The 18,256-nt window shown below is 39.7% G+C and overlaps 1 protein-coding gene across 5 annotated transcripts in view; it reads right to left on the bottom strand.

Annotated features, from left to right (window-relative positions):
* The window catches only part of KCNH7 (potassium voltage-gated channel subfamily H member 7), a 398,373-nt gene that overhangs the window by 35,343 nt on the left and 344,774 nt on the right, over positions 1-18,256 (bottom strand). For 4 of the 5 annotated variants that reach the window (XM_075609207.1, XM_075609205.1, XM_075609208.1 and 1 more), the window contains 4 exons: positions 11,709-11,952; positions 10,909-11,114; positions 8,057-8,153; positions 3,545-3,805 (listed from right to left, as the gene is read on the bottom strand). In XM_075609207.1, coding sequence (XP_075465322.1) covers positions 3,545-3,805; positions 8,057-8,153; positions 10,909-11,114; positions 11,709-11,952 — 808 coding nt within the window. The remainder of the gene's footprint in view (positions 1-3,544; positions 3,806-8,056; positions 8,154-10,908; positions 11,115-11,708; positions 11,953-18,256) is intronic. The other variant, XM_075609209.1, reaches the window with a different exon arrangement.

Below are 18,256 nucleotides of genomic sequence, written 5' to 3'. Positions count from 1 at the left end.
AAGTGTAATTGATACAGGTAACAATATAAAGGTTTAGAAACCAAAAAGTGAATAATGTTCCCAATACAATACAGTAATTGGTAACAGAATGTACAGCCATCTGGGTAAGAACTACTATTGTGGTAACTACTGCTTTTGATCCCTGCTACGCAGTGGCGGATATCCCATTGGGCGGCAAAATTTGGGAGCGGCAAAAATGTCCGCCCCCATATACATTTGCTGCATTCTCGAGTCAACTGGCCTAATGGGAAGGCACTTAGCTGTGGCTCCTGCCTCTCTTCTTCTCCTTTGGAATCGCAGCATCAAATGACGGCTCGGACGTTACCAATGTGATGTCACATGGCTTCTCATTGCCATCGCAACGCACCATCAAATGACATCATGACATTGCGTTACTATGGCAATGCGACGCCGTGCGACGTCACATTGGTGCCGTCCGCGGCGTCATTTGACGTTGCGATTCAGAAGAAGGAGGACGGCAGCCACAGCTAAGTGCCTATGGGACGGCGTATTTCCAAATCCACTGCTGCTGTTACGTATTATGGATTTTCATAATGTTTAGCCATATAGACTCACTGAATGCATTATATCAGGGTTCTTACACAGGTGCTGTACATTGTTGCCACTGAGGTTTGCAAACCTTTATATTGTTATCTGTATTCATTGCACTCTGTTTACATTTTAACTTTATTCTGTCCATTAATTGATCACTAATCTATACTGTTGTTAGTGATTAGTGAATATAATGGACACGGGTATCTAGTAAGTTATAGACATACAGTAGTACCAGTCATTTCATTGTGTGAATTTGTATGTGGGTTATTATTGCCATCCTTTGATATACATTAATATTTTTTTATATGATTATAATGATAATAAATAGTAATTCATGAGTTCACAATCAATGAGGTTTATTTCGCTCTTTTTTGTTTTTTTCTGAAATATTTCTATTCTTCTCTGTGCACCGTTTGTTACAAGACTTGCCTGCATACATACTGTGACAACTCAGCCACTTTGCAGGGTCTCTGCTCTCACATTAAAGGCAGGAAGCATAAGGATCTGTTAGCAGGGTTATTCTGAAAGGCATAAAACAAAGCAACTTGATTCCCTGTGGCTCATCTCGTTCCCTGCTGCAAAGTCCTGCAGCGCCCACACACACCCTTCTGGGCTGTCTCTTGACCTGTCTCTGCAGGTACTGGAACAGGTAGCCTCTGGGTCATTCCAGCAGGCTCTCAAGGAGTCCCCCTGAGCAGCATGACCCTGCCTCTGCAGGACTGGAAGCACTGACTGTATGCAAGTTCCTGCCTTTTAAGTGCTCAGGAGCTAACTACCTACAGAAGTTTGCGCAGTGCTGCCCTAGCTGCTAGTCTGTAGCGAATTGGCGCACACACACACACACACACACACACACACACACACACACACACACACACACACACACACACACACACACACACACACACACACACACACTTGAGTTTGCACTTAAACCCCCATTGTCTTTGTGATATCACCATAGAACACCATAGATCCAGTTTGAAACAAATGTGACTTGTGTCTATCGGCTGGAATCCAAGGTAGAAATTAACCAAAATCTAGTTTCTGTTTCTGACTTGGGTTTTGGTCTCTCCTTCCAAAAATAAATCCCCCACCCACGTTTTCCTATGACCTCAAGTACAGCTGTAGGGTGCCCAGTGGTTACCCTATCTCCTGCTGGCACACCCTCCTCTAACACAGGGGATTGCATCATCAGAGCAGGAGATACGGATACTGTAATCCTTTGTCCCCTTATCTATTCTTCTCATCCCCCCCCCCCCCATTCCCCATTTTTCTTAAAAATCCCAAACCGATCAAGTTCTGACAAAACCAGACAACAATTTGTCTTTTATAAGCAAAACGAGAATAGCAGTAGAAGTGTGTACCTTTACAAAATACCCAAAGGGTCAAATGTAGGGGGTACCAGAATTTGAAGTTATGTGAACAGTTATTTTCCGACTTAAACAAATTATACTCATCTATAGCTTTCTGTCGCTCAAATGAGTGAAACTTCATAAATTTGGGTACGTATCGCACACTGTTATATCAATATTATTTTATGAACATCACCAACGGGTGCTGACAGTTTTCTATAGTATATACGGGGCAGTGCCAGATTAACGGGTGGTCTGGCCGGGCTCTAACTCGGGGCATCAACCGAAAAGGGTCACCCTCTGCCATCGCTGCAGGTCACCTTCCGCCATCTCCAAATGTCCTCGCTGCTCAGATCTCCGCAGCCACAGGGCACCCCGCATGGCGGCTGCCCCAATGCCACCCGCGAGAGTGCATGCACAGGACATCAAGCCCTGGCTGCCAGCAGCCAGGACCTCCAAACCTCCAGCGCACCATGGAAAATCTAAAAATGTCTCCTGGCTGCTGGTAGCCAAGCTGAGCGGCCTGCGCGCGTGCCCACAAACGGCGCCGGAGCAGCAGCTGTACGAGGCACAGGCTGGGGAAATCTGAGCGGCGAGGCCACCCAAAGATGGCGAAAGGCGGTGAGGTGACCTGTGGTGAGTAGTCCTGGCAGGGAGTCTAGAAAAAAATTGCTTAGCAGGGGTGCCAAATGTTTTGTCTGCCCGGGGTGCAATAATGTCTCGGTCTGGCCCTGATAAGAGACATTAGTTATGTCTAATACCACCTCCAGATCCATTCATTGGGTCTCTAATGCTGCTACCATTTGTTCATTGAGCAGCTAACATCATCGTCCACTTTTACTTTCAACTTGAACCATATTATTTTTCTTCAACACGTCAACCTCAGAGCAAAGCAATAAAGAAACATTTATCAATTGCAATATTCTATTTTATGCAGATTTTTTTTGAAGGTTGAAACCTTGTAAAGGACCAACAAGTAGAAATCATATAAACTCATGAGATGTGTAAAGGAGGAGATAAACTGCAGGGAATGATTGATCACGTGTAGTGTTGGAGGAGTTCATAGTGGTGTGTGCGAAACCTTTGGCTGTATTCGCGAATAAGGCGGAAATTACCCCTTTTTGCAAACTTCAAACTCTGACGCACGTTTGTGAGCAGTTTGCAAATATTTTTATTTTTCAAGTTTAAAACTAAGAACCAAGTACTTATATGCTACCCATATTAATATGGACAAGAAGGACATGGTGACACAACGTGAGTGCTCATTTGCATGTGATTACCCAGAACCCCTGACTGCAGTAGAATCATTGTATGCTAAGAGATAATGGGGAAAGACAGGTTTACAGACGGTTATGGCTATTGGAAATCTATTACAACAGAGTGCAAACTGAATAACACACAGGCACTTTGCATGTACAAATAATATACATACAGAATGTAAAATGATTTATTCACCTAATCAACCTCTCCCAGTTGTGAGCAACTAATTAAATATACATTTTAATGTTTTTCAAATATTCTGATAAATCAAAGACTGTTTGAAAACAAAATATCACGTTTCCTTGTGTGCTCAGCACCTTTTCTGTGTTAGTTACTGGGTTTCAGGACTGTGATTTAGAATAGTTATATTTTACCTCCGTATGTGAAAGTCCTTTTATCAAGGAGTATCTTAACTGAAGGACAAACTGCTTCTTCAAACTGCAGTCCCGATGGTTTTGTTATAACTGAGGTATAATCACCAATCTCAGCAAATAAGGGCTTTTGCTCATAAATGGAAGAGACCAATAAAGTTGATCCACTTTTCTTTTTATCCAAGTTCTTCTTTGTACACGAATAATATCTGGAGTTATCCACTGAATTTTCTGAACCATCCTGACTGTTGTCTTTGCTACAATCTACAAGAATATAGAAGATACAAACAATTTCACTGATACAGCAGACTTAGCTTTTAGTATTCAGTATTTTGTATTTCAGCTACTATATAAACAAAAAAAAGTTAACGAGAAGGTGACTATAATATCAATAACTGTTCACAATTGCTAAGATGGTCTCTATTGATGATATCACTATATTATGACCACCATTTATTAATTTAACTTGTTCTGTGTGGTGTTGCGTATTCAAATACTTGGTCTTTGGATGTATTTACTGGAATATTTTATTTAAACACATATCCAATGTTAGCAAAGTGTTAATTTTAAACACATTTGAAGGTGCTCTGAAATTAAATATTTTGATACATATTTTATTCCTAACATATTTTATTCCTAACATATTTTGAACATCAAATAAACTATATAACAGTCCATAGCCTGTCTGCATAATTATATATATTTTTTACAACTGCAGAATTTGTACTCCTATAAAACTGCACATACTCTGCATATATTCTTTCACATTGGATGAACTCCAATTTATATTCGCATATCTCAATGCATGTAGAACTATGGAATTTGTACGAATGACAGACATTGTGGGGATTTGGGGTTTTCCATCAGGGTAGGACACCATCAGGGTAGGGTGTGTGTGTGTGTGTGTGTGCAGGTGTCTGTGGCACCTGCACTAGGCCAGAGACCCCCATTATGTCCCAGCTAGGCCCCGACTCCCCTCAGCTTGTGGTTGCTGCAGGGACAGGCCCATAGATAGGGACACTGCCCCTGTAGTACCAGAGTGAGGGACACAGGCAGGACGCGGCTGCATCCTAGACCAAGGTGATCTGGGACCAGATCACCCCTCTGTACAAAGAGACTTTGTTCATGGTGGCACAGTCCAGGCGGGATACCACCCAACATAGAGGTGGAGGTGGCGCGGTTCATCAACGGATCCGTGGATCTCATCTTGCCGCAGCAGCAGTGCGCCCTTGTGTGGGAGCACCCGGCAGGTACCCAACAAACACTTTAGTAGGCAGCGCTGTACCGCACAAAGGGTGGGGTATTACCTTGTGGACACAAGGGTGGTTGGGTGCCTGAGGGCCCCCTTAGGTGTGGGACTGTACAATTGAAGGTTATATATATATATATATATGGTCATGCATGACCAGATGAAACCGGAATATCTATTAAGTTCATGCAGTAAAACTGTTATCTTTGCACTAAGTGTGTGGTTTATTGTATGTGGGTCCTGTAACGGGGTTATTCTACATACTAGAATCCCGTACAGGTGGAGGTGATTCAGAGCATCGATCCAGGTACACCCCAGGTTCCTAGCAGTGGAGGCTTAGGCCTCCTGTGAGCCGCAGGTATTGCACTTTACACACACCGTAGCAACACATCTCCCAGGGGGTGGGGAAAGTGTGCTACAATTATTATACATTTTCCTATCATCATAAGCACGTGGAATTATAATGCAGAGGATCAATAGAAAACAACCTGCCCTGAAATCTTTTATTTCCTTCAACGCAGGCAGGAAACTCAGTCACACTGATACTACCTCAACTTGCTACCTCAAGTATGGCCCTCAACTTGCTGCTGAAAGCATACTGCAGGTGAACACTGAAACTGGGCTATGTACTCTGGTAACTTGGTAGTAGATATTGGGATCTATATGAAAAGATGAAGTATCAATTACATTTCAATTGTTCTATGTTAAAATATGACCTATTTTTTATCATATATTCAATGACAATATAATATTTTATTTCACCTCTTATTAATAACTAGGTGAATGTATGAATAATGTATTAATCTTATCACATGATCCTCGGACATTCAAATATATTTCTATCATGCCAGATTATCTCTATCATACACAAGGCCAGAGAAACCAAGCTTAGCAGCCATTTTCCTAATATAGTTTTATACACCATTGCTAAAGTTATAGAAGTTATACTGTAGTTACATACAACTGCAAATGACATGCAAGTGTCTCATTGTAACTCCTACACTTATGATATTTACGCCTACACTTAGTAGTTGACTTTTGCCAATGATGTCTGCTTTTACTACTTATTCAAACCCACAGGCTACACCACCTAGAAAATGTCTTAATTAATATAATTTCCTTTGCCAATCAAAGAAAGGCAACAAAACCATGCAAGTTGTTGATTACGCTCTTTATTCAGCATCTCTGTCAAAGCAAAAGGGTGTATGGAAACTGACAAAGCTAATACTGCCCTCTTGCTCTAGATTACAATGAACCAACTCTCTCACCCACCAATCATATGGTAGGATTTCCGTGAAGAGGAAAATGAAAGATGTTAGGTAATAATGACAGCTAAGAACCAAGAGTCAGTAGTCCCTATTCAAAATGCTGTGAAACCACTTTCCACGGCTGGTGAAGTATTCAGCTCCATCCAAATGAATGTAGCTAAAATCTTCTCCAGTGTGGGGAAGCAGCTTCGTAGCGCATTGAATAATTGCGTGAGTGAGATACTATGCCAGTGGGCAAAAGCTTTTAAGCAATTGAAAATACTAATCTCTCTTAGGTCCTTATTCAATAGGGTCCAATGTCACTCACAATTGACGTCAATGACATTGGACCCTATTGAATAAGGAACTAAGGGGTAGATTCTCAGGTCACTAATCTTTTAACGTACCGTTATCTCAATTTAACATAACCATATCTGTAACACATATCCCCAAAGCTGCTTAGCGCAATTTTCCTTGCCTGGCATTTGCCTTCCTGGCATTTTCCTTGAAAATAACGGATCGTTCAATTTTAATGGACCTTAGGCTTACTGATATGCAAATCATATGATAATGAGCAGTTTACCCAACAACAGATCTTCAGACCTCCGTTAATGTTAACGCATGATAATAATGCTATTATATTTAGCACCTTCCTAAAGCTGCCCTTACTCATATCTAGACCCTGATTGTCTTTGAGTTCTTTCTCGGAAAAGCCTAAAAGCAATGTAATGTGTATAGGACTTAACATTTCATTACAAAATGTTACATGTGTCATACAAAGATATATATATATATATATATATATGATCATCATATAAATATCTGAAACACATCATAAACTATATTATGGTTTTTAGTGATTAAAGTGATATGTTTATGTGAACTAATATGATATATAATGTAATGACTATAAAGCATGGGTGTACAATAATGTATTTCCATACATACATAAACAATATTAATTAGTATTTAATTTATATTAATTTACAATTAAAATAAATGAAAGATGTTCTTCCTACATTTAATTTAATTGTACATTAATAGAAAATTAAATATAAATTAATATTGTTAAGGTATGTATGGGTATACAGTATTGTACAGTACAACCAGATCTTATACGGTCATTATTACCATATAATTAAATGAACATGTTAATGAGTGTAAAAATTATACATTTCTAATATTATAACAAGATTTGCATTAGCTTTTCGTAACACACATGAAAATCTCTGTTAATAGCGCTACCTTAATACTGCACCTTAAAGTTTGACCAATGCGAATGTGCAGTGTAATTTAAAAATGCAGTTAACAGGTAATGGTGATTTTGGTAATTGACATTATTTATAATATGATGCATATGATTAGCTTGAGAATCCAAGTTAAATGAAGGAAAAATAATGTCCGTTACATAATTAGGTAACATAACATTATTTGCCCTAATTTAGTGCACTTCTGTGGATCTACCCCTAAGAGAGAGTAGAAAAAAGAGGCAAAATAAAAGAGGGTAATGGGGGTTTCTGGATACTGCAAGTCTGCAGTAATGGTATACAGACAGTCCTTGGTTATCCAACGGAATCCGTTCTGGAAATAGCGTTGGATAGTTAAACCGTTGTAAAGTGAGTCCCATGTTAATCAGTGGCGGTGAGAGTTGGATAACGCATTCCGGCATCGAAAAACGGCCCATAGGGTTGCGTTGGATATGCCCTTCGTTGTAAAGTGAAACGTTGGATATCGAGGACTATCTGTATTGTGAATTCTACTTACATATTGTCTGAATTGTACTTTAATTATATATTAACAGTGTTACAAATAACTGACCCAAAACTTGGGTCTGGAGTGAAAAATTGGTAACAGGACTCTAAGGGTTTAGCAAGGAGAAATAACAATAAATAATGTAAGACTGAATGGCAAAATAAGATAATAGTAGAAAATATGTTTATACAGTAAGAAAGACAAGCTATAAATGTAAAGTGAAAAATAGGCTCTAGGACATACAATGTAAATAGCAAATACAATTACCTCCATCTAATTTGCCCTTGAAAGACAATTTCCTTCTCCGAAGTTGACAGTTTTCTTCATCAGAATCATTGTCTGCATGCGATCTTAAGAGCTCAGCCTTATTTAATGAAACATACACGTTATAAGCAAATAGATACAATTACTTTATTTGAGAACAGCATGTTATTGCAGTAATAAAATCATTCGCTGCATCCTGAGCAGTTTGAAATATAAATATTGCAAACATTTTGCCCATTACAGTACTTAAGTTTTAGAAATGTGAGGAAGTTCAGAACAACAATACTTAGGGGCTTATTCTAGAAAATCCAAAGTGTGACATACTGCATCTAACGTGCGCTAAAGGGCATACTTTGCTATTCTGTAAGCCCCTTATCGAATGTCGAAAAGCATAATTAAACGGCTTTTTTAGAAGCGGTTTCACTCTAGCTCTGACAATCCGATGTTGTTGTCAAAAAACCTCAACATTTGCATTTTTTGCCCACAACGACTATTCTAGTAGCTCTGTTATGCAAACCGCTTCTAAAAACTTGCATTTTTAAAAATCATTTTAAGACCACCTAAAGAGTGGCAAGATTCGTATTGTGAGTTACATCTACAGCCTGAAATATGGGTTTGGCTGAGAGCACAAAATCCATAAGTCAGACTGGGGATGGAGTTAGCACCACCTCTGGTCATTGCGCTTCTAAAGCACGTACAAACTGCCCAGATAGGCTGTTAAACTGTGCGGTTTGCTACTTCTGTTTTAAATGGTTTAGAAGAAGTGATTTGCAATAGAGAATATCGATTTTTCTCACATTTCATTTTACATCTTCGGAGCTACTAGAATAAGCCCCTATATCTCTATGTTAGGAGCCACATGTGCTTTCTCTCATGTCCCTCAATATATCTTAATTACATCAGAAAAGAAAACAGTACAAAGTCCAAATCATAAGGGTTATCGGAGGATAATCCAGAGATAACTGCCATTGACTTTAGAGGCACTTAATGCCGGATCGAGCTCTGATACTTTTATTCGGAGCTTAATGAACCCCCCCCCCCCTAAAGACTGAAATAAAATAATATTTGACCATTGTTTTTTTAAATAAACTTCACTGCGAAAGCTACTGTTTGAATTATAGGCACAGAATGTTTGCATATCGTGGCAACTAAATGTAAACTATTTGCAATGGTCTTGTGGGCTAGGAAGGAATGAGTCTTCCAGCGCTGTAAGGTACTGTATCGTGTGGAAGAGCACCACTTAATAAATATGGGCTAGTAATTGTATGCCTTAACACAAAAGGTAATACTTAGGAAGGAGATTCCATCACATTACTGTATATGGAAAGGAAACATTTCTTTAGATAGCCAAATCTATTAAAACTATTTCTGCTGTAGTGCGAGATTGGATAGAATGAATATGACACCCTCAGAATTCAAAACTGTAGGTGACAGAGATGCAACTACTTAGGTTTTAAGTTGCCAACATGTAAAATTCTTAATGCATCAAAAATCATGAACTCCAATTCTAATTGTAATTTCACATCTTACTGTATAGGTCCCTTAGCCTCCAGAAATATAGCTTTCATGGTTGCCACAAAATATACAGTATGTGAATGCAGATTTAGGACATGTTGTCATGTAGCTATATAATGTATATAATATACTTTTGGTTGCTTAGCAATTTAGCTGCATTACAGCTTACCTAGCAGCGGTTAATGAATATACATAGATCACCTAAATTAGTAGCATCTAGTATTAGTCATAACATTGATTCTATTACAGCAAAGTCCATGTTCTATGTTCAGCAAAGTATCCGGCCACACCTCCTTCTCTTACCGTGCACCCCAAAACTGGAACAATCTACCGGAGAATCTCACAGCCGCCACTATTCTAAATTCTTTCAAAACTAAAGCTGTCTCACATTTTAATCTGGTCTGTAACTGTTACATACGCCTATAATATATATTATCTTTAACTGTGCATGGAATGTCTTGTATATAATGTAACCCTGCTCAATTATGTAACTATGTATTTGTAACCATGTATTATTTGTCATCATAACTCTATGCCCAGGAAAGTACATGAAAACGAGAGGTAACTCTCAATGTATTACTTCCTGGTAAAACATTTTATAAATAAATTACAGCTGCGAAATGGAAATAGAAATAACAAAAAAAATAATATTACAGATGTCAGTAACTGCGTTGAGCGTCAATACCTACTTTTGTCTTACATCAATGTAAATTACCACAATGGCCATTTTTGTTAACAAACTGATAAACACATTTGCCATGAAACCACCAAAAGCAGGTTGTGTAAAGCTCATTTGTTTAATGCTAAAACTGTGAAATTGTCTTTACTCCTTTCTAGAGGCATCCTGAAAGAGTGAATAACCACACTGGAGCACTGGAGGCCCATTCTTACTAACTGATCTTATGCTATAAGACAAGGGGGCTCAATTCCAATCCTCAAGACCCCCTAACAGGTCAGGTCTTCAGGATATTCCTGGCTCCGTCTTCAACTGATTGAGCCACCTGTGCTGAAGCAGGGATATCCTGAAAACCTGACCTGTTGAGGGTCTTGAGGACTGGAATTGAGCACCCCTGCGTATAAGACACATTCAGACAATTTACTGCCCATTCAGTACTGCCCAGTACTGCCCATTTACTGCCCATTCAGTTGAATGGGCTGTCAGGTTTCTTCTGGCGCTGAAAGGTTTCTTAAGCATAGGAGCAACTAGTAAATATGTGCCATTCACTGGAATAGGCTGGAAACATTAAATACAGGATACAATGTTTTCCAAAATAGCTTTTCTCTTGATAAAAAAAAGTAATTACAAATATACACTGTCAAAAAACAAGCACCATACACACCTTGGAAATTTCATCTCTCAGATTAAAAGTCAGCTCCAGATTTGTAAGAAAGTGATCTGAAAATTCAGGATACATATCCAAAACCTCTAACAGATCTTCTCGCTGGATTTTATGTAGATCACAGTATGTTAAAGCTCTAACATCTGCGTTGGATTTTCCAGGCTTGGCATAAAGATACACCATCTCTCCGAAGATATCATTTTTACCTATAACAAAAGTTATTGCTTTCGTGAACAACTTCTTTAAATATTATGGTGCATTTATGTGTAACAACTTGATGCTCAAGTACAAACTCAAATCAAACGAAGGGGCTTATTCATGAAACTGCAATAGTGCAGAGCAAGGTGTTATTACGCAGAAACTCCAATTAAAGTCAGTAGGTCAAAGCACTATTGCACGGAGCCACCCATTGAAGCCGGTAGGTGTTTCTGTATGATAGTGCCCCAATCTGCACAGTCACACTTTAATGAATAACCCCCTAAAAATACATAAACATGGACAAAACAGGACAATCGTTAAAAAGATGAACGTCCATTGGAAAGGTTTTTGCATGTAGTACATGGCACCGAGTTTATGGAAAAATCAATGTAGCAAACGATATAAATTGAATTACATATACTACTAACAATAGAACAACATGGGTTGTCTACTAGAAATGGGAACCTTCTATATATCCCTTCTGCTACAAGCTTTAAAATGTGCTAATTTAAAGTTAAAATCACAGTAGTTTTAACACACAGTGTAAAGCTAATCTGGTGCATCCACCAAGCTTTTTGGTGAAATATTTTAAACATGCTTACCTAATATCGCTACAACAATATCATCTTTTAGGATTTCAATGGAGCCCCTTGACAGAAAGTACAGTGCTGTGAGAACATCACCAGAGTGGACAAGAGTATCCCCAGGAGGGGCATGAGTTGTCTTGAACTTCATAGCTAAGGCTCGAAGACATCCATTACTGGCTCCTTGAAAAGCTTTGCAGTCCTGCAACAGCGTTTGATTGAGGTGCAGACAAATATCAGCTTGTAGGCATTCTGGAAATCCCTTTAGGACCTGGAATAAAAATGTAAAGTAATAGTTTCATGACCTCAACATAATAGAACGTTCATTTTCTTGCACACAATGATATGCTAAAAAAAAACATTTTTTTTGAAGATGCAAGAAGTTTGACCACATCTTTATATAAGTTATTGCAATTTTAATTGGTGCCAAAGTGTTAATATAAATGTGTATTGTTTGACGATATTTTGCATTCATAATCACCATAAATTGAAGCGTGGACAACAAAGTTATCCACTGAGTAAATGACCCTCAAAGCACAAGGTTGTTCAGAGGTTTTGTCATTAAAAAATGCCTCTGCTGCTTTTCTATAAAAGATACTCTTTTAATCAATCTGCTTGTCATTCTGTATAGCAGAGCAATTTTGTGACATCCACTAAATAACCTGATGTCACATTAGATGTTGAAGAATTTCATATTGGCAGAGTTTTAGGAGCTAAACTATCAATATCATACACATTTCTGTGGAATTTCCTATTTCACTGTTACATTCTGCTGCTCCAACACTTTTGCATTTTAAACAGTCAGCTATTTAAAAATCACAAAAGCAGGGTGACTGTGTCCTGATTGTCATGCTCCCCAATAACCACTTTACTGTACTTTGTGGCCACAGCACACCACATACATCCTGTCTTTCATTCTTGCAAACACAACACTTATTCACAATTGTGGGTATAAATGTCCACAGAATTGTATTCATAACGATATTCAGATATTAACAGCACTATATCAGCACCATGTATATTCACAAGGTCAAGATTAAATTGTATGCCAGCCACCATCTGAACATACATCATACATGCTTGGTTGTGGTACAGGTCACATTATGTAATATACAGTACAGTAAGCAACATTCCACAAGAGAACATGACCAAGCTCGGCCCAGCAATGGCTGCAATGTCTCTTCTACAATTCCATGAGGGGAGAATACCAGGGGGCCTAGTCTAGTAGCTCTGAATTGTGACAGATTGCTTCATAAGTACACTTCAGAAGCGAATTTGTATGTTTTGCCATTCTGCAAGTCCTCTTCACATGTCCAAACCACAGGAAAAAGTTTTTTTTAGAAGTGTTTTTATTCTGGCAGTGCAAATCCGACCAAACTCACTGATAATCAAGAACTACTGATCTTAGTGCCATAGGCAATAAAAGACACGTTCTTTCTGAATATTATTGACATAATTTTCACGACCAGATAATATAGACCGGTTCTATGGTAGTGCTGTCTCCTAGAAAGAGGACTCCCACTATTAGAGAGTACTGTAAGTATCTGAATAACAGATCAGTGCACACACTACTCAACAAGCCGTTATAGAATTGTGGGCAACCTACCCATATGACATAAAACTGGCACTGTGCTTTCACCTGACAATCTACACAGGGTTGATACAACTCCAATGGTCCAATTCCAGACCGTTTATCAACTAAGCATAAAAACATACTAGGCTACTAGGAGCTATAAACTCTGTTTATATTTAAGTAGGACCTTTCTGTTCCAAGAGAACTACTTGAACACATAACCTGTGTATATGCATAAAGCAAGGACCAAAACCGGCCCTGTTTGTTCTGCAGAAATCCAAACCAAATAACATTTCTAGAGCTCATTAGCTCCACTTGGCACACAAGGGTCTCTGCTTGTTGAGTGACAAATGCCTCTGCTGAACCTCTCTATATGTGGAATACCAACGGTCTTATAAACCAGTCCTGTTCACAGACTGAGTTTACTCATATAAACACTCGCCCTCCTCATATCCCAGCGGGGTCATCTCCCTAAAGTGATGAGTATTATTGGTAAACCTAAGATGAGTATTTTAGGAATGATCCCTATAGAACCCATACAGCGATACCCTCTGACTATACCTAGGTGTTTATACCACTTGCAACAGTGGTTATCACCGAAGTCCTAGCTGGGTTCTATTGAGATTCGTTCAATTTGATTAATTTTTGTGTTGTTTATATGTCATCGCTTGCCTGATATTTCTTATATCCTGATTCCTAATAAAGGTTAAGGGCCTCATGCAGAGAGCATAGAATTTTAAAAATGGCGAATTTCATAAAAAGTAGCTTTTTTGGAGAGTTTTATTCTCCATATGCAGAAAAGTGCGAATTCTGCTATGTTTAACATGGATGCGTGTGGCGAGTTTAAATTGGCGAGATGCGCGCTTCAGAAACGTGTAAAAACAAATTCGCGCCTTTTTTTTCCCCTTTACTATAGGCGGCGAGCGCCATCTTGCCATATTTTCGTGGCGCGGCAAAAATGCGAGAATCGCGCCTTTTTTTGGCGCGAACAGCCGCTACTTGCCGTTCGCACCTCTGCATTCGGAGAGTTTTAAAAATGGCGCGATGGAGGTTCTCGCCAGCCGCGAGGCGAGTTTTAAACATAGAAATAAAAAAATGGCGCGTTTTTCGCAACTCGCCATTTTATGCCGTTTTCTGAGGGAAATTGAACAAAAAATGGCGAGTTTTGAAATAACGATGCTCTCTGCATGAGGCCCTAAGTTTTAATTGCTAAACCACTTCACATACCTTTTGATCTGAGTGCTGTCTAAAACAGGCTCTTTTCTTGCTTTTGCAAGTATCTGTTTACTCCATTCTGTTAAAACAAGTACAAATTGAGCAGTTTGTCCCTTTTTCTAGAAGCAGTTTAGAATATGCAATTTGCCATAGAGAATACCGTTTTTTCTCGCATTTCATTCTGCTTCTTGTGAACATGCAAAAAGGTGCAAGTTGGCAATGACAACTTCGGAGCTAGTATAATAAGCCCCTAAATCCTTCCATCCCATTCCCAATCCTTCCATCCATTGTACATTTAAGGAGAAGACAGCACTAAAACCAGCTGCCCAGTATGGCAAAGTCTCTCCAAATCACAAACAGGATAAACCTGCTATGTAGAAAAATCTTTCTCTCTGCAGATTTTATTTTAGGAATTATTTATAGCACAAACAGAGGATGGTACATAGAATAGACCAACAAAAGTAAGGTAGAAGTGATACTTTTAATTTATCGCGGATAAATCTGAAAAAGGGCGATTCGAGTTTTGCGGATTTTTTATTGTTATTATTTTTATTATTATTCCCCAACCCGTGGACGGATTTGCAGAATCCAAACCGCGGATTTAGCAATCTGCAAACGGATTGCTGAATCCAAGGATTGGATTCTACGAATTCGTCAATGGATTGTATCCAATGGCGGATTTTGATAAATCCGCGAGGATTAAAACCGACCAAATCCGTCCGCGGATTTAACACTGTGAATCGGATTTTGTGGGAAAAATTCTAGAAAATCCGGGAAACGGATTTGAGTGGATTCTCCCATGTCTACAGATAATTCAAAAGTTGAGTGAAGCAACATTACTAACTTCTCATTTTCAAGAAAACCACTGCGTTTTATTTTCTCATATCATACTTTCCCTTAATGACCCTCTCAATTATTTCTCATACAATAGTTACTTTGCCTTATTTTACCTTGTGCTCAATTCCTTGTCCTTAACTTCTCACCCTTAAACATCTCCACTGCTGGTTCCAACCATTTATATTTGCAGTCATGCCTCCCTTGTGCTTATTGCTTCGGGTCTTTCCCCTGAAATAACCAGACTTGTGCCTTACCAGGGAAACAGTGACCGCAGTGGCTTACCAAAAGTAGTGGTATTGTAACTGATAATTGTGACTGTATTACACATATAGTATGATGCTATTTGCAAATATGTGTGTGTGTATATATATACTGTATATATCTTTGCTTACAAAGCGGAAATGTGGAAAGGCTTTCTAAAATTAATATATTTCTCATTTTAAAATAAAGTGGAACCTATAAGTGTGTACCTGTAAATAAAAAAGTAGTAATACCATCACAAGTCGATCAATACATAGGTGTGTTCCAAAGAGATTCTATAACCCAGAGCAACACTAGGCAAAACCATAGAAGTAACAATGAAAATTCCTTTAGAACATAAACAGACTTCAGTATGGGACATAAGTACATATACTGTAGATACAGTATCTAAAAGCATTCTCCTTATGAATTAGGTGCTATCAAAGAGAATATGTATGTCTTTATTTATATAGTGAAAAATAGATATTCCAGGGCACTACGGATTTGTCAAATAAAGAAGAATTTATTCAATCATTAAACACAACGTTTCAACCAACAGTGTGGTCTTTCTCAAGTGGAGATATAGAGTGCCATTAATGTACATAGCGCTTCACAGTAGTAATACATGTGACAATCATATAATTAACAAATAATACAAATAACAGATCATGGGAATAAGTCCTTCAGACATAAAAGTTAATTTTCGGAAGAGGAGTCCCTGCTCCGAAGAGCTTACAATCTAATTTGTAGGTAGGGAGAATGTACAGAGACAGTAGAAGGGCATTCTGGTAAGTGCATCTGCAGGGGGCCAAGTTTTATGCATCATGTGTATAGTGTTAGCCACGGTGCTACTCATATGCTTCTTAAAGCAAGTGTGTCTTAAGGTGGGTCTTAAAGGTTTATAGAGAGGGTGCTAGTCGGGTATTGAGGGGAAGGGCATTCCAGAGGTGTGTGGCAGTCAGTGAGAAAGGTTTTAGGCATGAGAGGGCTTGAGATACAAAGGGGGTAGAGAGGAGACATCCTTGAGCAGAACGCAAGAGTCGGGATGGTGCATAGCGAGAAATTAGGGCTGAGATGTAAGGAGGGGCAGAAGAGTATAAAGCTTTAAAGTGAGGAGGAGAATTGAGTGCGAGATGCAGGATTTGATAGGAAGCCAGGAGAGTAATTTCAGCAGGGGAGCCGCTGAGACAGAGGGGGGAAGAGTAGAGTGATTCTGGCAGCAGCGTTTAGGATAGATTGAAGGGGAGACAGGTGAGAGGCAGGAAGGCCGGACAGCAGGAGGTGACAGTAATCGAGACGGGAGAGAATGAGGGCCTGAGTCAGAGTTTTAGCAGTCGAGCAACAGAGGAAAGGGCGTATCTTTGTAATATTGCAGAGGAAAAAGTGACAGGTTTTAGATACGTTTTGACTGTGAGAGGAGAATGTGAGAGATTAGTCAAGTATGACTGCTAGGCAGGGTGCTTGGGCTACTGGGTGAGTGATAGTACTTCCAACAGTAATATGGAAGAAGGTAGCAGGGCCAGGTTTGAGAGGAAGTATGAGGAGCTCTGTTTTTGCCATGTTAAGTTTAAGTCGGCCGAGGGCCATCCAGGATGATATCGCAGAGAGACATTCAGAAACATTGATCTGTACAGCAGGTGTAAGGTCAGGGGTTGAAAAGTAAATTTGTGTGTCGTCAGCATACTGTAGAGGTGATATTTAAACCCAAGAAATTTGATTAGGTCACCTAGAGAAAGTATGTACATAGAAAAGAGAAGAGGTCCCAGGACAGAGCCCTGGGGTACCCCCACAGAGAGATCAATAGAGGAGGAGGAGGTGTTAGCAGAAGAGACACTGAAAGTAAAATGGGAAAGGTAAGAGGAGATCCAGGATAGAGCTTTGTTACGAATACCAAGAGTACGGAGAATGTGATGGAGAAGAGGGTGGTCCACGGTGTCAATTGCTGCAGAGAGGTCAAGTAATATGATCAGAGTGTAATGATCTCTGTCTTTGGCAGCATGGAGGTCAATAGTTATTTTAGTGAGGGCTGTTTCAGTCAAGTGAGCAGTGCAGAAGCCAGAATGTAGAGGATCTAGGAGAGAATAGGTGTGGAGAAAGTGGAGCAAATGAAAGAATACAAGACGTTCAAGGAGCTTAGAGGCAAAAGGCAGGAGGGAGACAGGTCGATAGTTAGAAAGACTGGTAGGATCAAGCTGGCTGTTTTTGAGTAATGGTATAACTGTTGCATGTTTGAAGGAGGATGGAAAAATACCAGAGTAGAGGGAGGAGTTAAAAATGTGTGAGCAAGAGATTTTAGGAGATGGAAGGGAATGGGGTCAAGAGGGCATATGGTAGGGGGAGGAGATCAGCAGTGACACATACTCCTCTGAGACAGCGGAAAAAGAGTCAAGGAAGGAAGGAGGAGAGTTAGGCTGGGACAAGAGTCGCTCCTCTATGGGGCCAGACCCACTTCAAGGGGTGGCCGCAGCGCTGCGCCGTCAGTTTTTCCAGGAGACTGGAAAATTGTGCTCAGTACTAGCGACTGAGCGCTAGGCCATGTCCCCCCATGTGACATCATGGCACCGCCCCCCCTGTATTTCCCCCTGCAGCTCACTGCAGACCGGGGAACTCGGCTGCACGCATCGCCAGCCTGGCAGGCACTTGTGCAGCGCAGACAACGGGGCCATAGCCTTAGGAACCAGTGTAGGATGTGAGGGGAAAC

This window comes from Ascaphus truei, chromosome 7, assembly GCF_040206685.1.
Source record: "Ascaphus truei isolate aAscTru1 chromosome 7, aAscTru1.hap1, whole genome shotgun sequence".
Classification (NCBI taxonomy): Eukaryota; Metazoa; Chordata; class Amphibia; order Anura; family Ascaphidae; genus Ascaphus; species Ascaphus truei.
The sequence above is the reverse complement of the archived record's forward strand: the minus strand, read 5'-3'. Positions and strand labels throughout refer to the sequence as shown.